The 26,815-nt window shown below is 48.1% G+C and overlaps 1 protein-coding gene across 7 annotated transcripts in view; it reads left to right on the plus strand.

Moving 5' to 3' along the window:
- The window catches only part of UNC93A (unc-93 homolog A), a 38,042-nt gene extending 11,478 nt beyond the window's left edge, over nucleotides 1-26,564 (plus strand). For 2 of the 7 annotated variants that reach the window (XM_070256549.1, XM_070256550.1), the window contains exons 6-10: nucleotides 1,378-1,503; nucleotides 6,692-6,906; nucleotides 9,015-9,150; nucleotides 9,503-9,634; nucleotides 17,804-18,598. In XM_070256549.1, the coding sequence (XP_070112650.1) occupies nucleotides 1,378-1,503; nucleotides 6,692-6,906; nucleotides 9,015-9,150; nucleotides 9,503-9,634; nucleotides 17,804-18,069 (875 nt within the window). In that variant the 3' untranslated portion in view covers nucleotides 18,070-18,598. Of the gene's footprint in view, nucleotides 1-1,377; nucleotides 1,504-6,691; nucleotides 6,907-9,014; nucleotides 9,151-9,502; nucleotides 9,635-9,962; nucleotides 11,184-12,522; nucleotides 12,740-17,803; nucleotides 18,599-22,584; nucleotides 22,713-24,320 lie in introns of those variants that run through there. The other 5 variants (XM_014738153.3, XM_005608137.4, XR_011434505.1 and 2 more) reach the window with 4 other exon arrangements.
- Nucleotides 26,565-26,815: the final 251 nt, after the last annotated feature.

Genomic DNA, 26,815 nt, shown 5'->3' on the forward strand with positions numbered 1-26,815 from the left:
CAGCAGAGGAATGCCCTGAGGAAACTGAGGGCCACCACCAATGGAACTTGGGTTCATGGAGTCATCACTGTTCTTTCGAATGTCTAAGAATGGGTTTGACTGACTTATTGTCCCACTGACTTGATCCATTGACCAGTGTTCAATGTTACACCTAAGACCACTTATCCTTAACTGCTTTGAACATCTGATGAGTGATGTCTGAACTCATCTGTCTTTATCTGACCTTGCCCAGACGTGCATATATAGCGTGTGTCTGTTTTCTGCCTGCAGCCTTTGATGTCTGTGTTGAGGATGTAAAGCAAAAGCAGGGGAAATAAATCTCTTCGACTCTTTCAGGAAGTCTTTATCAACGGGGGAAAATGTCCTAACCCTCCAAACTATTTTCAGGATTATTTCTCTCTCTCTGTCCTGGTGTCCCACATCCAGTCTCGCCTTTGGGAAACTGTAATCAAAATCCTTCTTCCCTTTTTTCTCATGCGGTATCATCACTTGCTAAAGGCATCTGAAGAAGAGAAACCATAGGTTTGATAGATACCAATTTTTACTTATTGTCGCTGTCCCCATCAGCAATAATTCAGCAGAAACTGGGCTTAAAATTCAGTCTCTATCACGACTGGTGTGAAATGGAGTGAATGAGTTGACTCTTACAGACATTTAGGCAAGGGAACTTAATTCTCTGAGTGATCACAGGACACAGATTTGAGGGCAGGAGGCATCTGGAGAGCACTGCAGGCCTTCTCAAACTTTTTATGCCACTGGCCTCCATGCTGCTTTCTCCTTCAATGAGCTGCACAGCTCACCAGCCAAGGGGATTTTGGGGCACTTTATGTGACGACATTTGTATTATGAAAACAAAAAAACACTGAATAGTCTTTCTTCTACAACAACTTTCCCCTCCCTCCGGAGATTCTGACATGAGTCTGACTGAGAGTCGTCGATAGTTCAAATTCTATTCATTTAGCAGATAAGGACACTAACATTCAGAAAAGGTTTGGAATAAGCTGCCTGCAGTCACGGAACCAGTGACAGACGAATCGGCAAGAGAACCCAGCGGTCCTGACACCCATTCTAATGTACTTTATTTCTTCTTGATTCATTTTGGAAATTTTCAATTATGTCAGGAAAGAAATACACCAAGTAACCAACATGTATTGTACCTTTGTCCAGTGTCTTAAAATCAAGTATACGGACATGTGCCTGTGGGCAAGAATGTTTGGAGACACTTTGTTAAACCCATGTCTTGTGACTTTGACCTGTTGTGATGGTGTGCCTTCAGCATATCCATGCCCTATGCACTGGGCACATCCATTCTTCAGGTCCCATATCCTATCAGATTACCTGGGTTCTCATATCCCCGCTTTGCTTCTGACTACACAGGGGCCATCCCAGAGGAGAATCTCCTGTCCTGTGGGGCAAGCGACTGCCTGATGGCCACAGCGTCCACCAACAGCACCCAAAGTCCCTCCCAGGAGTTGATCTACACCCTGCTGGGCATCTACACAGGTACGTGCTCAACAGCACTGTGCAGTGTCTTGAGGGAAGCTAACCCAATTCCTTCTGTGTTGAAAAAGACCATTTCCCCAAAGTATAACTAGTCTTTCTTTCTCTGAAAACAATGTGTTCAGTTAGGGCATACTCAGGTATTTTTCACATGAAATCAGGTACACCAGACCACTGCTGTCTGATGGAGTCTCCAGTGATGATGGAATCATTTTACATGTGTACAGTCCAGTGCAGTAGCCATTACTTGTGCTTATCTAAATTTTCATTAACTAAATTAACAATACCATTCCTAAGCCACAACAGCCAGATTCCAAGTGCTCAATGGCCATCCAGGGCTAATGGCTACCATATTGGACAGCACCGTGGTGGACCATGGCATTGGTGGCTTGGCTGGTTGTCTTTCAACTAACGTCCAAGTGACCTGGAAATCCAAAATCCCTATAAATTGCCAACTTTTTCTCAGGAATGGATTTGGCTAGCTCCTTCTGCAAGGCTGGTGTTGGGCATGGGTCTCTCTTGCACCCACCGTCCTTGAATCAATGAGGCCTCAGGGCTCTCAACTCCTGGTCACAATGTAGCTGAAGGCACACAGACTAGAATTTCATGAAAAGGTGGTTGCCCAAAAGGAGTTAATTTTCATCATGATTCTTATCCTTCGAAGCTCATTTTAATGGAAAATATTTGTATTAATAGTTTTCTAAATAATTTAGAAATTCTAAATTTTCTAAATAATTTAGAAATTTAGAACCTTTGGAGTTGTTTGGATTTTTTTTTTTTTTTGACCATTTGAAGGGAATTTAAATCTATTCTTCATCCTTGTTGAATTTTGGGCTTCTGAAAGGTCTTGGAATGTGCCCTTCTTACAGGTGGAGAGTCTGCTATATGTTGGATTTGGTGGGAGTGAGTCCAGCATTCTGCTGGAAATTAAAGGTTAGAAAGGCTATGTGTATTGTTAGAGTTTGTCTCCACGGTGTGACAGTAAGCTGCCCCCAATACTCAGGTGTCTTTCAAAGTCACTTCCAAATCAGAGGTGCTGAGTGATCACTTGTAAAACAGTCAGTTTAGGGTGCAAAGCAGAGTGGTGCAAAGCATGTGCCTGGCAACAGGCTAGCCCTCATGTGGTCCAGACACTAGGAAGACAGGAACCTCACCTTTAAGCTTAGAGTCCAATAAAGGGGACAGATACACATTCAACTCCCCACAATTTGATGTGACAAGTGTTTTGAACAAAGTTCCCAGTCGATGTGTAGTTACATCGTCTTGGGAAATTGGGTTCCAGAGCAGCTTTGAGAGGAGGCGGCCCCTGGGCCCGTCTGGAAGGAGGGATAGGGTTTTACCAGCAGAGAGGGGGATGTGAGAGGGCACTGAAGGCAGAGAAGCCCAAAGAGGAGCGGGCGTGGCTGGAGGACAAGGGCATGGGAGGGGACAGAGGAGCCAGAGATGGGGGTGACCAGCTGTGGTCCATCGTGGAAGAGCTTGACACCGTGCCAAAGAGTCTGGACAGGTGCAGATTCTTTTTCTAGACGGAGTCTAATGTAGGTGTGATTTGGAAGTGCGGAAAAACAGTGGGCAGAGCAGCCAGTTAAGGGAATCCACAGGAGGCAGGGAGGATGACAGTGGCAGAGTGAAGACAGAGGGGAGGGCAAGAAAGTTTAGAGCAAAAGCCAATAGGACTTATCTATGGATTCGACATGGGATGTGGGAGAGAAAGGGGCTGGAGAAACCCTGAAGTTGAAAGCAGAATTCGTTCAGTTTGGGAAATGTCTTGCCTGATGCCATGGCAGAATGATGGGTCCACGAGGCAGCCGGAAACACTGTGTTGGGTTCAGGACCCAGGCCCGAGAGCAGGAGTGCATGCAGGAGTGTCTTTTTATGCGATGGCTGAAATCTTAGTAGGAGATGAGAGTCTTAGGGAGAAAAAGAAAGGATTGTTAGGAAGAAGTGGGTACAGCCCGGAACCCTGGGTGCACCAGCACTCAAGGCCGGGGAGAGGGTGGCAGCCTTTGAAGAAGGCAGGAGACAAAATCAAGGGCATCAAGGACTCCCGAGGTGGCAGCAGCAGTGAGGTGGGGGCTGAGATGGTCACAAGTGACAAAGGCTCCTGGGACACTCAAGGATGAGGTTGGACACCAACAGGCTATTGACACCCATCAAGAACGTGATTTTGGTTGGTGCTTCTGTGCCAGGGCCAGGTTGGAGTGGTTTGAGAAGTGAGTGGAAGGCGGGGCATGGGGAACCGGTGGAAAGTAGGCCCCAGCCTGCTTCCACCATCTCCAAAGCTTCTGCTGACCTGGAACTGCTTGTGGCTTTTCCCATCGGGTCCCAGTGTATCCATCAACGTGGTGAGGATGGGAGGTCACCTCGCTGGTCCCTTCTCAACAGTCCCTGTCACCATCTCCTTCACACGGTGGAGAGGCTGGGCCTCATGGAAACGACTGGACTGAGTCAAGGTCCTCAGGTCCTGCCCCCAGCTCTGCCACTCCTAGTCATGCAGCCACATGCATGACCCTCCCATCTGTGACATGCACTGGTCTGAGCAGAGGTGGCCAGCTTCTTCCACAAAAGGCCAGACCATAAATATTTTAGGCTTGAGGGCCGTATGGTCTCTGTTGCAAGATTCAACACTGTCTTTGCCGTGGAGAGGAAGCCACAGACAATGTAAACAAATAAGCGTGGCTGCGTTCCAGTAAAACTTTATTTACAAAATTGAGAAGCCAGCAGGCCTGGGCCCAAGAACTGTGGTTGGTTGAGCCTGTTCTCCAGAAAGAGCACTAGCCGCGGAAAAGCACATTTTCTGCATTTCAGGCTCTTTGTTACATTTCTATCCTCAAAACGTGGCTCTCTGCGTGCCTTCCCCAGTGAGGGTACGCCTCATGTCCCTGAATCTCCACGTGTCCTCTGGCAGCAGCCCTGGGCCCCACTTAGACGTTACACACAACTCCTGGTTCGCAGAGTCAATAGCCTAAGGGAGTGGGGGTCCAGACGTTTATGTAAAACAGAGACCATGTGTATGAAATATGGAGAAGCTGTCTCTTGTTATTCGGTTGTGGCTTTCTTGCAGGTTTTGTGTCTCCTTTCTCTAAGCAAGGCCATGCTACCAGAGAGACAAAAAAATTAGGAGAGGAGAAAAATGGACTAAAAAAAGGAGAAGGTCACCCCCCTGGAGTCATTTCCCAGGATTTCTGAGCTTTGTCCTAATGAAGTTTCTTGGAAAGCCATTCTCTTTAGAATGCAGCTTCTTAGTCGTGCATCACCAGCGGTGTCCCAATTCATGCCCCTTCGAAAGGTTCTGGGTCATGGGACAGCTCTGGACACACACATAGGAAACACGTGGCTTCCATATGGATGACTCACCTCTCATAGGCTCTGCTGGGGGGTCAGTGTCCTAGGGGGCTGCTCAGAGGCCCTCCTACAAGGTGAGACATGCTGTGGCCCGTTAGTGGAGACCGATACACATTTTCACGTGGTCCACACACAGTTAATGGGGTTGGTGTGGAAGAGCGATTTACAGTTGAAATGCCCAGAGTGCCCTTTGCCCAGGCGTGGTCACCTGCTTTGACAGTTGAGTGGCCAAGCATGACACTAGAGGAAATGAACGGTGACCATGGAAGGACCGTGCGCGACAGCGTTGCGGGCTTTCACAAGGTGTTTAATAAATTTGATTAAAATGCTGAATTAGTATGAAGTTGGGGAAGGGTTCTGTAGACAAAAATAGAGCTTAGAAGTCAATTAGCACTTCTCTGGGTGGAAATGCATTAATAGTGGAGTTTTCTGAGCTGGCAGCGAGTTTTACCGTTTCTGCAAACAGCTCGGAAGAGGGCCGACTCTGTAAACCCCATGGTCTCAGTCATGCTCAGCCAGCCAGGCGAGATCGAGGCATCTGTTGGCTGTAAGAGACAGAAAAATAGCAGATACGGTTGGTGAGATGAAGGAAAGAGAGAAAGTCATCAAATCATCTTTAAAGGATGACAGGTCTCAGCTATTCAAACTAGGAATAAGTGATTCAGATCTTTCAGAGCCGTTCTGAATGATTCTGACCAGCACCAGGAGACAGGCAAGATGGTCTGGTCACTGCTCTTGAATTGATCTGTGATTCCCAAAGCGCCATGTACGATTATCATCGCCTGAGTGAAGAAAAACAGGGGAGACATAAAGATATCAGAAAAGGCACCTAAAATCATTGAGAATGAAAAGTGTTCTATGTAAAGAAAAAAAAGGCATAACAAATGTCCATCCTCCATCTAGAGAAAGGAAGGTGATCTGATAAGGCAGTGGGTGGATGGGAGGGAAAGAGGCTAGTCATTGCAGCTTGGAATTGTGAAAGTACAGGATGTCCTCTCAAAGGAGGAAATGAATAGTTTTCTTTTTAAAAAAAATTGTTTTTGCATAGATAGCTCATTCACATGGTTCAAAATGCAAATATTGGAAAAGGCATGTGGTGGAAATTCCCCTCTCACAGCTGTCCCTTGGCACTCAGTTCTCCTGTCCCCATAGGCAACCCACATTGTCTTTAATTCCTAGACGTATTTAATGAACATATAAACAAATACATCTTTATGTTCCTCTTTATCGTAGACTCACAGTTCTGCATCCTGTTTTTTTCTCTTAGCCATTTCTCTTGGGAGATTTCCCCATATCAGTATGTAAAGAACTTCTTTTCCTGTCTTCAAATGCACAACATCCCATTGCACTTGGGATCGACGGTGATATATGTCAGCAAGTCCTACAGCAGGACTGTTAGATGAATAGAATTGGAATAAATGAAAAGCTTAGCAAATGGTAACCTTCCAGAATGCATAATCCTGGGAAGGGAGACTGGCTGTTGGTAGAAATTATTCTGAAGGTTAGGATGAGAGAAAGAGTCGATGGTTAAGGACCCTGAGGACATCTGGGGTCTCTCCCCAAGATTTTGTATTTTATGTCACTGAGGGCAATCTGGCTGACTGTGGCAGGTTTCATGAGAAAGCCTGCCAGCCACAAGTTAATTATCTACGGCCACGTGTGTAGGAATCCAACGTGACATTGAAGATGTGAGGCTTGGTCAGGCCCGGCTTACCTAGTTTCATCTTAAATCTGGATTTGAAATTGACCCGCCAGAAGAAGAGGGGACTGAAGTCACGTGTGCCCAGTGACCACCACCTCCTGGATCTTATAACACAGCAGCGTTCACTCTTTATTTTCCTTCCAGGGAGTGGCGTGCTGGCAGTCCTGCTCGTAGCCACCTTTCTCCAACCCATAAAGGATGTCCAAGAGAAAAGCAAAGGAGAGGAAAAGTCGTCATCTTTTTGGTCCACTTTGCTGTCAACTTTCAAGCTTCTCAGAGATAAACGTCTGTGTCTCCTCATTCTGCTGCCCGTGTACAGTGGGTTTCAGCAAGCCTTCCTCTCGGGTGACTACACGAGGGTACGAGAGCAAGCTAAAAGCCAAGCACATGTACCACGGTGTACTGCCACACCTACCTGGGTTTGGAGGTCTCAGGGCCACCTGCCCTGAGCCCGGGCAGGCAAACGTGGCTGCTGGTGCTGTGCACGTCCTTATGATAGCTAAATTTATGGTTTAAGATATAGGCTTCCAGGTGACTGCAACTGACCTGAGTATGGCCTTATCTCCGGGGAACATTCTCCCTTGACATGTATCTTCAGGGGCAAGGACCACAGCTATTTATGAGTCATCACGTGTAACATTTATTTGTGTCACGCCTGCCTGCATCTCACCCTGTGTCCTTATTTTAGAGAAGAAATAGGGGAAAACAGTAATCCATGAATAACACTTAAATTCCTTATCACTCTAATTTTCAAATTGTGTGTTACAGTCTGGAAACAGACATGGCTCCCAGGCATTGTCACCCTGTCTGCTCAGATCACCCTCTTTCCCCAGATGCCTGCCTGGCCCACACGCTGCCTGCCCACTTTGTCAGAAGGGGGAAGGTTTCTTTGGGGTCGGCCAGGGCAGGGCAGGAAGGCTGGATGAGCAGAGAGACCCTCATCCGCTGAGGTTGACACAATTGGACTCATGGCCACCTTCCATCATGGATCTCTCACGGAGTCTCTTCTCTCCAGTTCCCCTGCCCTGGTGGTACCCCGTCCTGAAGAACATTCTGGGATGCCATGAAAGGGATGCCACAGACAGGGATGTTAGAGAATAGAGACCGTTTTTCCAGAAAGTGTTAGATAGGAGCTGGGCGTGGTGGGAGCTGGAGAGAGGCAGGGCCAAGGCTGGCCCAGTCAGCCTGCATCCCAGGGGCATCCCTCGGATCACCCTCCTTATCCGGGAGCTTTCTCCTGCTTCATCCCCACCATGGCTCCCTCCCAGGCAGAGTTGCCAAATTAGCAAGCTAAAAAGCACAGTGCTCAGTTGAATCTGAATTTCAGATAAACCACACATATCCTTTAGAATAAGTATGCCCTGTGCAGGATTTGGGCGTCCTAGATTTTCTCTGGCATCCCTGCTCCCGGGACCATCTTGACGGAGAGTCTTAGAGTTCTAAAGAGTAAGGACACGATGGTCCCTTGGTGTTTGGACATGCCCTCATGTGACCTCAGCCGGTGTCCCCACCATCCAGATGTGGTGGGGCGTCCTAGCCAGTCCCCTTGTCTATGTCTGTCCTGATTCTGCCCAAGGAGAGGATCGGTGGGCACACAAGGGTAACAGCTGGAGCCCAGGCTGACCCATGGTCCTGGCTGGGGGGCCACTTCATCCCTCACTGTCTGGTTGAGGAGCATTTTTCTTTCTTCTTGACTCTACTGGGAGTCCTTTCATTCTCTTTCCATCTTCTTCTTCTTCTTATTTTATTAAGGCTTTATTTTTTAGAGCCATTTTAAGTCAGTAGCACTATTGAGAGGTAGGTACAGCGTTTTCACATGCCTCCTGCCTCCCTACACACAGCTGCCCCCATTATCAACATCTCACAAGAGGGCACATTTGTTACAATTGATGAACCTACACTGACACACCGTTATCACCCCGAGTCCATAGTTTATGTTGGGGTTCACTCTGGGTGTTGTACATTTTGTGGCTTTGGGCAAATGTATAATGACATGTATCCATCACTATAACATCTTACAGAGTGTTTCACTGTCCTAAAAATCCTCTGTGCTCAACCTAAATTCATCACCCCTTCTGTCTTCTTTCCACTGTCTTATAGGCCCAATAGGAAGTGTTCAACCTCAACAAGAATAGTTCAAATTCGCCCTTAAGTAAATAATAAGTATAGCACAGCAGAGGGCAAAGGATGTATGGCAGGAGCTTGCCCAGACATCTGTCCAAACCATTCCTCATTACCTCTTACCCAAAAGGGGATTTTCCTTACAAGCATGGGCATTGTTCTCCCATGCTGGGACCACGAAACCCTAGACAAAGGTTTCAGGCCACTTCAGCATGTCAGCTGTCACACAGCAGAATGCGTTTGAGCATAAATTATATTCCAACCACCAACGTGCAAGTTCAGAGCCAGGCCCTGGGGAGGCTTGAGACAAGCATCGGCTAACATCGCTCTGTGCTCCCTCCTCCAGTCGTACGTCACCTGCGCCCTGGGGATCCAGTTTGTTGGCTACGTGATGATCTCCTTCTCGGCCACCAACGCGCTGTGCTCCGTGCTGTACGGGAAGATCTCCCAGTACACGGGCAGAATCGCTCTCTACATGCTGGGTAGGTACACACGTCTGCCAGATGCTGGCAAAAATGGTGACGTGCAATAGAAAGAGCATGTGCCACTCGGAGTTGGTGTGAGGGCTGAGGGTGTATGTGGGACTGCTTTGAAATCAGTAAAGCCCCATGGCAGTCCATCCAGGGTGCACATACGTCAACCTGCACATTCAGTGTCAAAATCTACCTGAAGAAATGAGTTTGGAGTATTCTCAGGATACGTTGTTTAAGCCAGGAAACCAATGATCAGGAAGCTTCCTTTGGCATGAACGTGTCTAAGACGTGCTCAGCTGATGGTATGTCTCGTCTTAGAGCTGGCCCATCTTGGTACTCATTTCCCTCTGCACACTCGTAGGCACGGGCATCCACGTCTCCTGTGTCATCGCCCTCTTGCTGTGGAAACCACACCCTCATCAGCTGGCCATGTTCTTCGTGTTTTCTGGCCTTTGGGGCATGGCCGACGCCGTCTGGCAGACACAAAACAATGGTGAGTTCCCAGCATAGAGCACTTCCTGCTTAGGGCTCCCTCCCTCAGCCAGCTGTGCGGGGGACACATGGCGGGTGGAGGACCTGCCAACTTGGGGCCACCTGGGGAGACGCAGGGACGTGGCCTATCAGGAGAGTGTGGAGCCCCAAGAGGGCTCCTACTTTGTACTCTGAAGGTGAAGTATTTTCTCTGAGCATTTACTCACATGTATGATGCAAGAGAGAAAAATCACCCCTCGGTTCTTCACGGAGAGATTCTCCTTGGGATGGGCATTATCCTGCTTGAGTCTGGATGAGCTTCCACCCTGATGGAAGACTACCTTTCTTAGTAATGGCAGTTCCTTCATGGCCTTCCACTGGAAAAGCATCTCTGAGTAGTGGGATCGCTCCCTGCACGCTTGGTGCTGGTGTACGAGGACGAAGACCCCTCCAAGGTGCTCTCAGTCAAGATGGGGAGATGGATGTGCAACTTCTGGAGCAGAAGTGCTTACAGATTCCTATAATAACGTCCAAGCAGGCTGCACTGGGGATTGGGAGCTGTCAATTTTCTGGGAGAATTGAGTTGGGGTTCCTCCTTGTCTGGGAAACACCTGGGGACTAGACATTGGGTCAGGCCAATCCACACACAAGCCACAAGCCAATGTTTCCAGGGACAGAGGCCTGGCTGGTGTCCCCACACCTGGGCATAGCAAGTGTACATGACCTCATCCATTGTGAACTCAAAACTTCGGGATGGCTACCTCCTTACGGTCTTAGGGTTGTCACAGCTTATAGACCAGCTGAAAAAATATCATGAACAAACCTAGTGCTGGTGGATTTAAAGGTTTGGGTTTCACAATCCTTTCTCAGTAATGCAGGGGGCTTTCCTGAAGTTTGAGCCAGATAACAAACATGTGTTTGGCTCAGTGGTAGAATCTGGTGTGTTTGGATCAAGGTCAACACCTGGAACCAATGACTACAACTATTCCCATGCTAGACTTGCAATATTGCTCAACAGTAGTCAGCGGAGGAGAGAGAAACAGAAACTCACGTCAGCTTTTCTTGGCAGTCCCAAATTATAACCCAGCGACAGGGCACGTTACCTGTCGGAATACTGGGCGTCTTACCAATGAGCTTCAGGAGAGAATTTCTTTCAGTATCCCCGTGGATTGGTGAAAGACACAGTATCTTACTGAACGCTCCAAGTGCAGATGCCTCTTGCTGTCTAAAACGTTAGCTGACGTCTCTGAACTCACTTGAATTTTAAAAAGTATTTACACATTAAAAGTCAAGTAAGGGACTAGAGTAAGTAGCCACAATACTCCATACCGTAATCCTCCAGGGTTTTCAAATGATTGCAATAAATATACTTGGTTTTCTTCCTCCCTGAGATACAGGAATAAATGCTTTAATTCACTCTCCTTTTCTTTTCTTGGACCTAAGAGACAGTCAGGCCAAGCTTTGGTCAAGATTGTGCAAAGTTACATAAGGTCCAGTGAATAACTCAGACCTTCAAGCCCAACGAGTAGCTTGAATAAAGAATCTCTTGAATAAGGGATGCTAATTTAAAATGAATTATTTCTGTCTTTTTGTCCAGGTAAAAAGTAAATTTTTTCAAGGAAAAATAAGTCATTGGGGAAAACTGTTCTTTTCATATATTTGAGAACTTCCTTTGGAGTCTACACTCGCCATCGTCTCTGCCAGGAGTGGTGTTTCAGGAACTGCGTTTCCTGCAGGCTGGCACCACCAGGCTCTCATAGAACTTGCCTGCAACATGGCACATCCGTGTCCAGTCTCTATTTTTTAAAAAACTAGAGATTTTGCATAGCTTTTGCCACCTCCCCAGAACAACTTGCTCTCATTTTGTTTTCTTAAATAGCAAGTTGGATTTCCAAACCTATTCTCCTTGAATGGGTGCCTCTCTTTTAAGAAAATACGTGAGCCCCATACTTTCCTAACTAATGAAATGGCATACAATTCAGTGCAATTTAAGCCTTCTTTTCAATCATAACGGCTCAAGGTAAAAACTGGTCACTCCAGTTCTCCAACTTAGAACCAAACCAGATGACAGAACCATGCAAGCTCCTTCCTGGGGCAGAATTGGGCAACTTGCTGATCGATGTTTCCCACTGGGCTCCAGGAATCCCTTTGGCCTCTGGAGCAGCAGATCGGGGCCAGTGACTCCTATCTGTTTATTCACCCTGACAGTTCATGAAAGATGGGTACTGTTGCCACGGCAACCCTTACAAGTCAATGCGCTGCGTTTATGATTCACAATGTCTGGTCTAAAAATATTCTTTGGCCCTGTTAGAGGTCAAAGGGGCTGTTTTTGGGCGGATAGGCTTGGAAGATCTGACTCCTCTTACATGCCCTGTTCATTTAACTTGTCTTTTCCAGCCCAAATAAGACTGTCCGACAATTTGTCCACATCCCCTCATCCGAGGACAGGAGTCAGCTTCCACCCAGTGCCTTCCCCGGACGATGAGGCAGACAAGTCAGGCAGGGAGCGAGGCTTTTCTCTTTCTAAATAAACTTTTCATTTTGGAATAATTTCAGGTTTACAACAGAGTTTCAGAGATATAGCATAGAGCGTCCCCCTATACCGTTCGCTCAGGGTGCCCTCGTGCTAACATCTTGCAAAACCATGGTATGTTTGTCCAAACCAAGAAATTGACATTGGGACCTGACTGAACTAAACTGCAGACTTTATCCGGGTTTCTCCATCCCCCACTCCAGGATCCCATCCAGAGGGCCCCGTTGCGTTTGGTCTTCACATGTCCGTTGTCTGGTCTGTGACAGTTTCTTGTTTTCCCTTGTTTTTCATGGCCTTGATGCTTTTGAAGAATACTGGTCAGGTATTTACTAGATTGTCCCTTAATTCGAGTTTGTCTGATGTTTCCTCCTGATTAGGCCAGGCTTTATGGGTTTTGAGGAGGAAGACCCCAAAGTCGAATGCCAATCTCATCATATCACGACAGCAACATGACTGATCACTGAGGATGTCAACCTCATTGATCGCTGGCCAACCTGGTACCTGCCAGTCTTCTCCAATGCACAGTTACTATTCTTTCTGTTCCCCAGCCAATTTTTTGGAAGCCAGTCATCACCAACTCTAGCCAAGCATCAAGGGAGAGGTAATTAATCCCCGCCTGCTGGAGGAGGAGCGTAGACATAAATCATGTGTAATTCTTCTATAAGGAATATTTGCCCCTTCTTTCCAATTTATTTCGTTATTTACTCAACCATTTATCCACATCAGTATGGGCTCCTGATTACGGTACCCTCTGAGTTACAGTCCAATGCTACCGTAATTGTTCTGTGTCTCTGATTGTTCCAGCCTTGGCTGTTGGAATCTTTCACTTTGACACCTGCGTCCTTTGATATATTCCATCTATTTTTTTTTAGTACTTCCTTATTTTCTGGCACTAAAAAATATTCCAGGCCCATCTTGTAATTCTCCCCTGCTAGACCTAGAATCAGCCATTTCTCCAAGGAGTCTGGGTCCATTGTATCGGGTAATGGTGTTATAAACCAAAGTTCGAGTCCTGGGTGTGCTCATTGCTACTGAGGTAATGTTTCTCGGCCCTCTCGGCGGGAGTGAGAAGAGGTGTGTATGTGTACTGGTGTTTCTGTATTTGTGTCTGTATCTACACTCTGTTTATATCGTAAACAAGGATGAGTTCACACTGATGTCCTGACTCTAGTCCAGCACCACAGGCCATTCTAGCTGCCCCTTGCGGACATGTGACTTCTCTCTCTGACAGAGAGAAACCTGGCCCCCACAATGCACCATATTATGTACTGGTTCAATCTTAATGTACACGGAAAGCAACTTTAGAATCATTGAAATATTGTTTTTAGCCTACTTTCCTTTTCTTTCGAATGTCTTTCTCCTCTGCCCACCATGTCCTTACCTGTTGGAATTTGACACAATTAATGTGCTGCTTTCTTTATGTTTAGGTTAAAATAGGAACCAGAGCATAAGAAATTTCCCCAAAAACCTGTGTCTAATCTTGACCGGCTCTGCCATCTCCTCCTTCAGGCTGGTCCTGAGTCACTCAGGCATATGCCCAAATGAGGAAAATGGATCCCTCCCACCCCTGACTCCTTTCTCTGCATCTCCTTGAAAGGCATTCTGGCTGCCGACATCAGGGTCCTTTGGCTCGCTCCTTCTCCTGGCTCTGATCAGCTTTGTTTGGACAGAACTAAGCTTAGGAGGGAGGAAGGAGGAAGGGTCCCACCTCTTGTTCAGTTGCCACACATCTTCTTCAGTCTCTTCATTCCATTGCACAGCCAGAGGCACAGCCAGCTTTCCAGCCAACTTCTGGGTCCCAGGTCCTCCCAATCTGAACTCCTCCTGCCTCTCAAGCACACTGAGGTTATCCTGAACCCAAGAGTGCCAGCTAACAGACATCCCTGATCTCTCTTCCCTGCTGGTGTATCTCCCCAGTAGGGGTCAAATTTTAGCATCAGACTCAGAATGTCAAGTTCCTCCTTTGGCATATATGGCTAGAAAGTTTAAGTTGATGAAAAAACTCAGAAAGCTCAGGAGTCCATGGGTACTTAAGAGGCTGAACTGGACTTGAACCCACCGGAGCTTGATCAGGAGAGAGCGAGGAGAGAGTCCCCTTATCCTGGAGCACAGTGATTTATAATCATCGCAATCTAAATTTCATCTTGAAATCCCGAAAGACACCAACCTGTAGACCAAAAACATTAGTTTAAAATTAGGGTTGCCCATATTACTGGAATGCTCATGAAATTGGGCTGCATTTGCTCTGGCCCCACAACCCGTTAAGGGTGCTGTTGGACCTTCTTTGTCACAGAACATGACATAATCGACCACGGGTGGCCAGTGTGTCTCAACTCGGATTTTCTTCCCTAGTATCTTGTTTTTGTATCCAATCTTAAGAGTCACCCTCCAAAGAAAGACAAGAGATGTCTAAAATAATCCTTGAAGCTGACTAAATCCCCCAAATTTTCACTGTTAGATTCTCTTTGCACATTGACGTTCATTACGATGGATGCTTTACAGTCTCAGAGAACAAGGGTCCCTTCTGAGTGTTCCAAACAGCCTCTTGTTTTCCCAAACACACCTACGTTGTTTAAAATGTGTATCTTATCTCCTCTCTTACATCTGCTCAATGACCTCACCCTCCTGAATCCCTCCCATGGTAGACAGGTGGTTGAGTGACCAAAAGCCAAGAAGTGTCTCCTGGGCGTTGACATTTCCTGGGCAGACTTGCAGGGGACCTTGCTGCTGTGACCCCACATCTTTCTCCCCATTGCTGGTGGGGCCTCTCCTACAACCCTCTTCCCTCCCCTTTCAACTGTAGGGAGAAGGGGATGGCGAGAAGGAAAGGGACAGAATGAAGGCTGAAAAAGAAGGTGTTTGTGACAGTTCCATTGTCAGCGCTCCCTCCCACAACTACCCACCTTGTAGGAAACAGTTCTAAGAAAATCTCCCTCACTCTGCAGACCTCAGCTGCCCCTGGGAATAAACGCTCCATGGTACAGATGGTGTCTGGTCCCCCTGGGGCCGGGGGCAAGGGCCATCTGTCCATCCTGCCCCGTGGTGGGGATCCACACTTGGCATTTGGGTTCACTCATTATCTTACTCACATGCAAAGGTGGTTGCCCGTCCTGTATTTCCTCCACTCCCTCCCCAGGTGGGCTTTTTGGGTTATAACAGGAAGGGAAGAAGAGGAAAGGCAGCTCTCTCTTCCTTGGGATTGCCCCGCCGTTTCCCCGTCTTCTTATTCATACTTTGAGATGGAGTGTTGGGTCTCTGACCCTGCAGGACGTGGCTTGGTGTCTGACCTGTTGGTGTTCTGCTCACCTCGTGAGGTCACCCTCCAGCCATTGGTCCACTTAGTCACTCAATAAGTATTTTTCCTGACCTTCGATAGTGTTGGAATAGCCATTCTAGATAAGAGTGGAGTCCACAGACTAGTCAAGCACAGGTGGAGAAAAAATAATGAGTGGCGGGAAGCGGGTGAGAGGCCTGCCTGAGTGCTATGGGGAGAAGGGCGAGGCCCTGAGGATGCTGGTGAGATGGCAGTCACGGAGAACTTGACAGAAGGATCACGGGGGAGAGGTCACCAGAGAGGCCTGGCAGAGCCCTTCACGTGGGGCCTGTCACCTGCACAGACACAAGGACCGTGGGGCTGTAATGGGGGCACTCTGGACTGTGGCAGGTGGTGCTCCGGAGGGACAAGGCCAGATCATGGAGGGACCTGCCCCCATCATGAGGTGCTTGGTCTTCCCCCAAAGCCGGGGTGGGGGTCCACTGAGACTTCTCAGCATGGGAGTGACAACATAGTTACATTTTAGAAAGATTATTGCAGCAACAGGGTGGAGGATAATTTGGAGGAGAGAAAGACTGGAGATGAGGAAGAGATGACTCCAGAGGTGACAAGAGATGAGGCAAGAGATGCACAGATGGGCCAGACAGGTGGGATCGGAGAGAAAACCCAAATGTCCGGGAGTCCAAGTCTGACAAATGGGCCACGAGCTTCTGGAGAGCAGAAATCACGGCTGTCTCTGGGGTTACAGAGCTCGGTGCTATGATTGTCGCCATATGGTAGGTACTTAGTAAATGTCAGAATGGATGGATAGAATAGACCAGACATTGGTGTCGGTGGAGGGAGGAGAGGAAAGGAGGCCTGAATGCGGCTTGCACGACCGTCAGAAAGCCCCGAGTTTGCTTCTGGGCTGAAGCGGGGGAGGAGGTAACAGAATCAGAAGGTTCAGGAGAGGGGCTCGAACTGATGGTATAACATCCCCGAGGGGACAAGAGCGAGTGGGGCCTCTGTGCAGGGACCCCTTCCTGGGCCTCGGTGGGAGGAAGGAGAGCACAAGGCGATGGGTCTGTGATGGTGGCTTAAGAAGAAGTTCTTTGTGAGAAGGCAAGTCCCTCGACAGAGAGGGGAGGGCGTGGGGACCTGGGCAGTGCGGGAGAGAATGGAGCAGGACGGGGCTGGCCCCAGACATCGGCCAGGATGCTCAGGACGGTGCCTATGCATCAACTTGTCTCTGTTGAACGCTGTCAGCTTCCTAACTATTAACCTTCCAGAAGATTCTTCCAGTCCTCCCCCAGGTATATCAAAAATTTCACGATGCTGTGAACGGGAAACAAAAAATCATTTCCTTTCATCTAGAAGCATCATCAGATTGTACTATTTTGCTGGGCTGCCATAACAAAGCACAACAGAGTGGCTTAACCAACAGACATTTATTCTCTCTCACTCACGGAGGCTGGAAGTCTGAGATCCAGGTGTGGGCAAGGCTGGTTCTCCTGAGCCCTCTCGCTTGGTGTATAGATGCCCTCTTCTCCCTATGTCCTCACGCAGTTGTCCCTCTGTGTGTGTCTGTGTCCTCATCTCTTCTTACGAGGACAACAGTCACACTGGGTTAGGGCCCACCCATATGACTTCATTTAACTTGATCACCTCTTTGAAGACCCCACCTCCAAAAACAGTCACATTCTGAGGTGCTGGAGGTCAGGACTCCAGCATATGGATTTTGAGTGGACACAATCCAGCCCCTAACACAGACTCAGGTCATCTCTCTCCCAAACCTTCAGGCAACCACCTGAGGGTTCTCAGGCCTTTGATCGAGGCCAGGTGTGAGCACTCGGACACTGCAGCCTTGCCTGGCTCAACGCTTGCTTAAGTCTCCAGGATAGGAGGGAAAGTCCCATACAAAGGTCCATTACTCCGCTGCGGTCACCGAAAATTCTGGGGTTGGCATCACTTATCTCGTAAGCTAGTGTGCATGTTTCTGATGACATTCCCTAAGAGAAAGAACAAATGTCTTTTCCTGATAGGATCTTTCCATTTGTCTTCGCTTGTGGACTCTGATGAGTGGCCACGCCTCCTCTTACACAAGTCAGATCTGCAAGCTTTGTTTCTCTCATCTACAAAGTGAGGGCTTGGGCCAAGCTTCCCTCCAGGGCTAACATTTCACAAATTCTCCGTTTCTTGTGTATATGATGGTTCTTCGCTGCTGGAGAGTGTCACTTGACTTGCTATAATCCACCGTGCGCAATGGTTCTGTTTTCTAAAAAGGAATAGTTCCTGATTTCATCAAGAAAATGGGGTAGTGGGATAGCTACACTATTTTCAGCAATAATTGAAAGCATTGTCGGAGGTTTCACGGCAATGTCTTCCTCCCATTCTGTCCCCTGCAGCCCTTTATGGCGTTCTGTTTGAGAAGAACAAGGAGGCTGCCTTTGCCAATTATCGCCTTTGGGAAGCCGTGGGGTTCGTCATTGCGTTTGGATACAGCACGTTTTTGTGCATCTATGTCAAACTCTACATTCTGCTGGGAGTCTTGAGTCTGACGATGGTGGCGTATGGAATTGTTGAGTATCTGGAGTCCAAGAACCTGGCCCAGCCACTGGCTATGGAAGAGACAAAGCCAGCAGAGGAAGGAGAAATACAGACAAAACTGTGAAAGCAACCCCCCATGGGAGGTGAACTCAGAGGGCAGCAGCAAGAGAGTCTTGTTTGAAGGTGCCTCAGAGTTTGTGGTTGATTCTTCACAACTATTTCAGCAATGGATGGCCATTCTGAAGACAGAAAAAGGTTTCATTTTTTAATGTATTTTTTTAATTCGATCAAATTTTCAGTCCACTATCTCATCAGTAGACATTAAGAGTATCCGTGAAGGAATCAGTTAATTTCAGATACAAAAGAAAAAAGTTTAGGGTCCAATCAGCCAATTGGAACTTGCTTAGGATCACAGAAACAATGACTTACACTTTTCTTTGTGGTTGTCATGGTGGTTGTTTTTAAGAATTGGGAGCCTGCTTAAAATAATGCAGCCCAACACCATAATTTTACAAATGGGTAAACTGATGTCCAGGCAGGTCAGCTGACTACCCCCCAGAGTCTGTAAGTGACAAAGCCAGACTAGGGTTCGTCACGTCTTAAAATGTAGAGAATGTGAGTTTCTAAATAAATGCAATTATATTGTGGACTTACCTCCTGTCCAAATAGTTTCATTCTAAATACTCATATAGGTCACACACACAAGTCACAAATAAGTGATCTAGCATGTCATAGACCACCGGAAGGCTTCAAAAGTAATTTCAAATAAGATATAACATGTAAGACTAATGAGATGATAGAACTGGACATAGGGCGTACTTGTTACGTGTTATGTGCCCGTCTTGCCATCAGTACCTACATCCGACAGCGGGCTTTTCCATTCCTTATCTTCTTTGAAGGCTGGGAACGTGGCGATGCGGTCCCCTGCCTCCATCGAGTGCTTCTTTTCTTTCTGTGACATCCTGTGCCCTCTTATTCTCTCCCCTAGATTGTTTTTTCTCCTTTCCTCTCACTCCAAGATGCCTCCTACCCCCCTTCCCTCCTCAGTCTCTGCTCTTCTCCCAGGCTTCTTTCTACATGTCCTGTGAGCGTGCCCCCACACATCTTCCACACTTCTCTCTCATCTGTGGACAGCCCCCCACCACAGTCTGCCCTCCTCCAATCCTAAAGCAAACCCCTCCGTGGCCCCTCCTTTCCAACGAGGCGAGTTCTTTAGTCTGGTCCAGGGTCGTCCAGGGGGCCACCATGCTCCCCTCAAGTTCCCTCTTCCCTCCTGACCTCCCCTCACACGCTTCCTCCACCTTGAATGCCTTCCTGCCCCCCAACACCAATTCTTCAAGCTTAATGGAGCTCGATGTCACCAGGGCATATGGGCTGTTCTCCTAGCCTATGTAACATACATTTATTATATTTATTTTTCGGATGAGCCTCTCCCCCTACTTGACCTTAAGCTTTCCAATGTCTAGGCTGTAACACCAGCAGGCACTAAATGAATGTTTGTTGAGGGAAGAAAATGTATCAAGAATTCAAAGAATTGTTAACCCATCTCGGCCTCTCCACGAAACACCAGTCAAACCCTGGCCCCTTCATTCACTCATTCATTCATTCACTCACTCAGTGCTAGCTGGGCCCCCGTGATGCTGGAGATGGAGTGATGAGCAAAGATGGACACGGTCCTTTCTCCACGCAGACAGTTGTCAGCCAAGTGAGGAGACAGACGTTGATCAATTAAATATGAAATTCCACCTGCTGTGAGTGATCGTGTTTGTGGCCTCTCCAGTGTCACTTGCCCCCTGTTAGGATTTCGCCCTGACCCCCCCAGCTCCTGTGGCCAGTGGGACTCTGCTTCCCATCACCCAGGCTCAACTCTCCTTCAGCACCTTCTCCCTCCACCACCCATGGGGTCAGGGATAGGTCCGGCATTCCTCCTCAGATCCTCTGACCCGTCTCCTCTGGTCCATCCTTGGAACCGCCACCTTACTCCACCCCCTCCCCAACCTCACCGTTTCCTAACTTCCATCCTCCCTACAGGGCACCAGTCCCTCCACACAGGACTGACCACTCCGTCCTGAAGCTCAGCCCCTTTGAGGGTTCCCTCCTGTCTCAAAATCACAGTCTGCATCCTGACCATGACTTTCCAGGCCCTTTGTGACTTAGTTCCAGCCTCCTCTTTTGCCTAAGGTCCATGTCAGCCAAACTTAACCATCCAATATTTCTCTGAAGCACCTGGTTCTTTCCTCATGGGCCCTTCACTCGAGCTGCTCTTGCGTCTCTATCCAAATCGCAGTCATCCTCCCAAACAGAATGGCATTGACTCCCGGGCACAAGTGAAATGCCGTAACTTCTGGAAGCCCTCCACAATCTTCTCAACAGAGCTAGGACCGACGTTCTCTAAAGCTCTCAACTCTGTTTTCTCGTTTCTGGCCCTTTATGGCAGGCCAACTCATGTCGCATTTGTTGGCAAGATACCTGACCATCTTTACATTTCCCACAGTGTGGAGCTTGGGTTGTTTCATAGAGAATCAAAGCTCAGCAAGGATTTGTATGGGTCTCAACGAGGAGCCGGTGACATGCAGCGTCCCCTCCAACCTGCAGGGTTAGGATCCTGTAAATAAACCATGTGGGTCTCCTGGACACCAATTGGGTCTAAGACAGCCTGCTTTGGAACTGATCTTTGGTTACACACCCAGCTCAGAGCATTTGAATGAGAGATGCCCTAATGTACTCAGGAACCCCCTCATACATTTTGGGGGGCCCTTGAGGATTATCCTGGAGATACCGGACCAGACTCTCCTGACCCCACCAGGCTCATCTCCCAAGACATGGATGGCACTGAGGTCCAGTGGGAAAGGACCCACAAGCTGAGAGGAGAGTAGAGTCAGGAAGCCTGTACATGACCCTGGAGAGATCCCTATACGGATGTGTTTAAATCATGCCCCCAGGTCAGAGCCGAGGGGCAGAGTGGAGCGCCTGTAGTCTTAAGTTTGATTTTGTTTTATTTATTATTTTTGGAAGCCTGGGAGGCACCCTCAGCAATTGTTGACCTTGGGCATGACCTCGTGCATGGAGCAGATCGCTGTTGAGCATTTGAGGGACATGTGCACTGAGCTGACTCAGCTTAAAAGGCAAAGGTTAGCCACTCAGTACTGTTTCTAGGAGTGCTCAGTTCCTCCTGAGCCTGGGTGCTGGTACCGAGAATACTCTGCCTGTAGGGATCTCTCTGATGATCCATCAGACACCAGAAAATGAGGAGAATGTGAGCAGAGAGGCCTGGTCTTGAACCCCAGGCCCAAAGGTCCAGCTTCTCCCAACTGCAGGGAGCAAAGCCCATTTCTGTGAAAGAGGTGATGCGGAACAGGGCTGCATCTCCGAGTGTTCCCGAAGCAGACATCTCACCGGTTTGCAAGACCTCGCTTGAGGCTCAAGGATCTGCAGAATTCAGATCAGATGGATGAGCACACTATCTTGTTTTGCTGCTGTGGGCACCCTCGGGAAAATGCGCCAGACGATGCTTTTGCCAGGAGCCCAAGCCTCCGCGCATGACTGGAGGTTTTCAAGCCAAGCTCGCCACAGGGCATGCGGGCTGTCTGGCTGTTTGGTTGGCTGGTGCTGTCGGATGCTCTCGGATGAACAGCACTTTCCCATCTGCTGTGCACACCCTCCAGCTGCTAGGTTGGTCCTCCTGGCTTTCTCTGGAAGACTGCCTATGGCATTAGGGCCTTTTCTTTTCTCTTTATCCTTTGAACTCATTGATGAGGAGAATCTGTGACTGCGCCCGAGTACCCTGGTGCAAGGCCTAGAGAAAAAATCCTCAGGCTCTTGTCTCTGCCTGTCAGTGGGTGAAGGATGAGTGGTTCGTCCCCTTGATAGCGTCAGTATTGCGTGCGTGTTGGGAACACTGAATTGCAGCAGAAAGTAAATTATTTAATCTTGTTCTCAGTACTCCATTTGTAAAATGGGAATATTCCTACTTCATTGAAATCATTAGGGCAATGTGCTATCATAGAACACTGTCAAAACTGTGCAATGGAGCAGGAAGAATGACCATCCCCTAAGATGAAGGTTAAATACAGAGTTTTTTCGTGAATCCTAACCCTCAGTGGAGTTCTTACAAAACCTCAGTTGGATTTGATCCAACGCTCGTAAATCTCTTGGCCCAGCTCCCAGGGCTGAGCCGCAAACACATTCTTTCATGACTTGCTCAGAGTAAGCAACGAGGGCAAGATCTAAAAGTAGACAATGTAGGAATGTATGTCACAATATGTTATTAAAAACTTCCCCCAAATTAAAGGTATATCTAAAAGAAAACTGCTAAATATAGAAATAAGTTATTTCAAGTTCAAAGAGTATAATAAAGAGACAGGGAATGTGTCAAGAATCTAGGCTTAGAGCTGGTATATATATATACTTACTATAATTTACTAAAATGAGTCCTAAGTTTACGAGCACTGAACACAAGAAAATACAGATGATACAATAGTCATTATTTGACAAAAGGAGGCTTGCCAGTGTTTTAAAACAGATTAATTTTCTAGGTACTAAAATGTAAAGGAGTTTTCGTGTGGGTCCCTAACCAAAGAACGTGGACAAGCACAGCAGACACCATCTTTGATGGGTGTTTTTGTATGTTTTATGGCAGTTTGGACATTGTGATCCTTGATCGAGGCTGAGGGCCCTGCAGCTGGAATGTGGTTCTGGAAACAGGTTGGGCCAGGTGAGCTGGTGAGGCCCAGGGGGTGGCTCTCCAATGAGGTAGGTTTAGCCACTTTCTGCCACACCCTCCAGGAGACTAGAATCTTCTACTCCAAAGCCTGAAGGCCTTCGGAGACCCTAACCCTAACCTTGACCCTAAGACTAACACAGACTGGATTAGGGTCTCCTCCAACCTGGGTTAATTCAGTGAGTGAGTGAAAATACACATACCATTTAACTAGTGAGAGAGACGATAACAAAATAAGTAATATAAAATGAGAGAGTTAAAAAGCACTCAGGTATTTGACAATCTTTTTCAGGTTCATGTCCAAATTAAAAAAGGGATTACTTTTCCTCCTGAGTTCCTTTCTAGTCGCAACTCAAACCCAGCATCTACACCAGCTGGGGCCAACTCCAGCTCCCTCTAGAATTCTCTTTCAGCATAGCACTGCCCTCCCTTCTTCCCTGGCCATATAACCCCTCTCCCGGCCTCTCCTCGGGGCCCACGGTCTGTGTGTCTTTCCCCATCTCCTGCTTCTCTAAGCACTCCTACTGCTTCATGAAACTACTTCTTCTCCAGCTCACTGGGCCCAAGCTTCCTGGTTTTCTCTTTCAAAGATCAGTATTAAGTATATGAAATATTAATCTAAATACAAAGGATGCAACTACTGCTTTATCTCAGCTAAACTTTGTGTCTCCGTCCACATGTGCTTGATAAATAAATGGCAAGCAATAGGACATATTGGAGTATATGAGTGTGGGGGATCAAAACTGGCCACCCCAAAATGTGTCTCTTTGCCTTGATAAAACAAAAGACCCCGAAAGAAACTTTGACCTTCCCCCTAACTGCCTAAACGAATTTAAGACAAAAGACCTGTCCCCAGGACAGGCCATCGCCATAGATAGCTCTGGGTATCATAGACTGGGAGGGTCCTTGCTAAGCCCACTGTTATAGAAGTTCTGTCTACCAAACATTTGCTTTTCTATTTCCATGTGGGTTGCCTTGTTCCCCTTTGAAGCCACAAACCACTAGCCCAACATCCTCCTTTTTCTGTAGCTGAAGATGATATTTAAGCTGGCAGCTCAGCCATTTTGGTGACTTGCTCAGAATTCCTGGGCTTCTCCCATGTATACACGTTATTAAACTTCTTTGATTTTCCTCCTGTTATTCTATCTCGTGTCAATTTAATTCGTAGCCCAGCCAGAAGGTAGAGGAAACGTTCTTCCTCTCCTACATGAGGAAGCCATTTGGCGTAAAACTAATTTGGCCTGACCTTATTTTTTCCAAAAGGGCCTGATGTGGCCTGGAGCGTGCATTGTATACCTGCTTTCAGTATTTCTTTTGTCCCAAAGACAAGAACAATGCCCTTAAGATAAAGACAGACGTAAGCTTCCTTGAGGATAAGCGTCTCTCCCTGGGCTAGCAATTGATGGCTCCTCTTCTGTGCCCACCCAGCTCAAGACCACCCACCTGCTGCCTGTGGTGTGAATTACTGTGCCAGTCAGGCAATCTCATGACTGTTGTGAAAGGGACATTCCAATCATATGTGATCCACGCTGTTTGATGGTATATAACCACTCTGTGCACCCCACTTCTTGGGAGTGCTCCATTACTTTCTGAAAGGACGCTCCTGGACTATATGATCTGGCTCATTATAAACTCACCCCAATTTTGATTTATAGGTTGGTTATGGATTATTTGTGTAGACATGCTGTAGTGCGGTGAGCTTTCGCATGCAGACCAGACTGGATACATGCATTGTTCCTGGCCTTCTGCGTTCATCACTCATGACTCCTGGCCTCCAGACACTCTGCTGCTCATCCTGGGCAAGCAAGCCACAGAGGGGTGAGCGTCTTGTAAGCACTTAGGAGCTGTGCATTGCAGGAGAGCCCCCCAGCCCAGGGGGCATGGTGGCCCCTCCCCAGGATCATTGCGCTCTGAGCCCTTGACCGCCTGCAAACCTTCCACATGCCTTACCTCGATTTCATCCTCAAGACTCTGGGGCATTGGGCTTTTCTTCCCTGATCTCTGACCCAGGGGTTCCCTGCCCTCCTCAGATGCCTGGGCTCCAGCCCAGGGGTCCTGCTTCAGCTGGTCTGAGGTGGAGCCTGAGCATCAGCATTTTTAAAAAGCACCCCCTCGCGGTTTGAATGTGCAGCCACTGCATGAGTCTAACGGAGCACTGATTTTAAAGCACGTTTTCTCTGCTCTTGCTGCAGTATGCTTGCTTAACTGGTTCGTGGCATGTAAAGTACATTTTTACAAAGTGGGAAATTTTTTTGAAGAGTTCTCAGGATTAAAGATATTCCTTATTATTATTATTGTCATTAATCATGGCAGCTCACGACACGTGACGTGGCAGGATTCCGTTGCCCCTTGGATCCCATGAAACAACATACAAGTAATAAGAGTTCCACCAACTTTTAGCCCAACAGCTTGGTGAAACTCCAACCCTAAGTGGGTCACCCAGTGCCCTGCTCTGCCTGGAGCCCCTGGCAGCAACACCTTGACGATTCGTGTCCTCTTGTGTCCTGGTCTCCAGCCTCAGCCATTCCCGGGACATCAACAGTGAGCCTTTCTACGTCCTACCCTGGTCCCCTGCACACCCCCAGCCTCCATCTGCCTCCACCCTGCCCTCTCTGGAATTCTCCACCCCCTTCTCAGCCCCATGCAGTCCTGCTGGCATCCTAATGTCGATTTCCCTGGGATCTGGGTCCCACCTCTCACTCAGCAGCCTGTTGACAGTGGCCTTCTCTCCCTTCAACATCACTCTCCCATAAAGAGCCACTCGCAAATATCCCTCCAGCTGCCCCAGCCCGGTCCTCCCTGACTCCTCCACACCCCAGCTGCCACCTCCCACCAGAGGCCTGAGCCCTGCTGATTTTGCTTTTTGGAAATCTTCCAAACCCCTTCTCTCCTGTGGTTTCTGTTGATTCATAACCCGATGAGAAATCTTTCTGGGTGTCAGAATGACACATTTCCCTTCCTCACAATCCACCCAGAGTTGCCACTTTCTTTCAGGAGGGAATCAGAATGCTTTCTCTGGCACACAGGACCCTCCGCCGTTGTGGCCAGTCTCATCCTCGCCCCCACCCCTGTAGTATTTTGCCAAAAATATAAATGTAAATTTCTCTCACATCCCTGCATCTTTGCAGTTACTGCTAGCTGTGTTAAATTTCCTTTCCTCCTCCTGCTGGCCTGGCTAACTGATTTAGTGCCCCCAGTGCAGCTTAGATGGCACTTCTCCTGGGAGATCTCTTGAAAACTGCCCTGCTCCTTGCAAGCAGCAACCTGCCTGGATCAGGTGCCCTTCCAACGTGTTCCAGAGCGTTCTGCCCTTTGGTCACAATGGCTCTTACAGCTCTTCCCGTAATAACAGTCTGTCTCTTATCTGTCCCCTCCCAAGTGTGAGGGTGAAAAGGGGGCAGATGACACGGCTGGAAGATGTCTGAATCGGGAGCAGCAATCAGGCAATTTTCTTCTCTCTCCTCTTTGTTCTTTCGTCTTCTAGGTTCAGCACCCTGAGAGGGGCAAGAGATCCGGAAAAAAACCACATGTCCAGGGGGCAGGGGGAGGAGGAGAAAGAGTGTGTGGAACCGTGTGGTCTTCGCTTTTCCAGGCCGACCACACTCCCCACCCAGCGGGCGGCATGCCACCAGTCCCACTGCAGGAAGTTGGGGGGCGATGACGGTTACACGGCGCCCCCTGGCGGGCGGGGGCGGCCACGGTCACCCTAACAAACATGCGGGCAGAGAAGAGTCCGTCCTCTCCTCCAACGAAGGTGAAAAGACCCTCTGGTCAGGGTCGCCTGGGATTCCTACGGTGCTGCTCCCACCCCTATAGTGAATGTTCCCAGCCCTGGCTCGGTGTCCTGTGCATTATTTCTCTTATGACAGCACATAAATCTGACTCTCAATGAGACCCTCCTTTGCCTCTTCTCTGATTTCCTTACAAAAATAAAACAAAACAACTACAAAGTCTTCCTACCAGGCTGCTTTGGAAGGTAAAGCCTTTAACCCAGGAATCCAAAAGCAAATCATTCATCTACGCGGTTGCATCTACATTTACCCTTAGGATATTTTCATATAGTATGAAGAATTCCGTAATTAGAGAATAGCTCTTCCCCTCCAACCTCTGGCAGTGCGGGTTTTCTATTTCTTCCTCTCCGACTATTGCC

This window comes from Equus caballus, chromosome 31, assembly GCF_041296265.1.
Source record: "Equus caballus isolate H_3958 breed thoroughbred chromosome 31, TB-T2T, whole genome shotgun sequence".
In the NCBI taxonomy this organism is placed as follows: domain Eukaryota; kingdom Metazoa; phylum Chordata; class Mammalia; order Perissodactyla; family Equidae; genus Equus; species Equus caballus.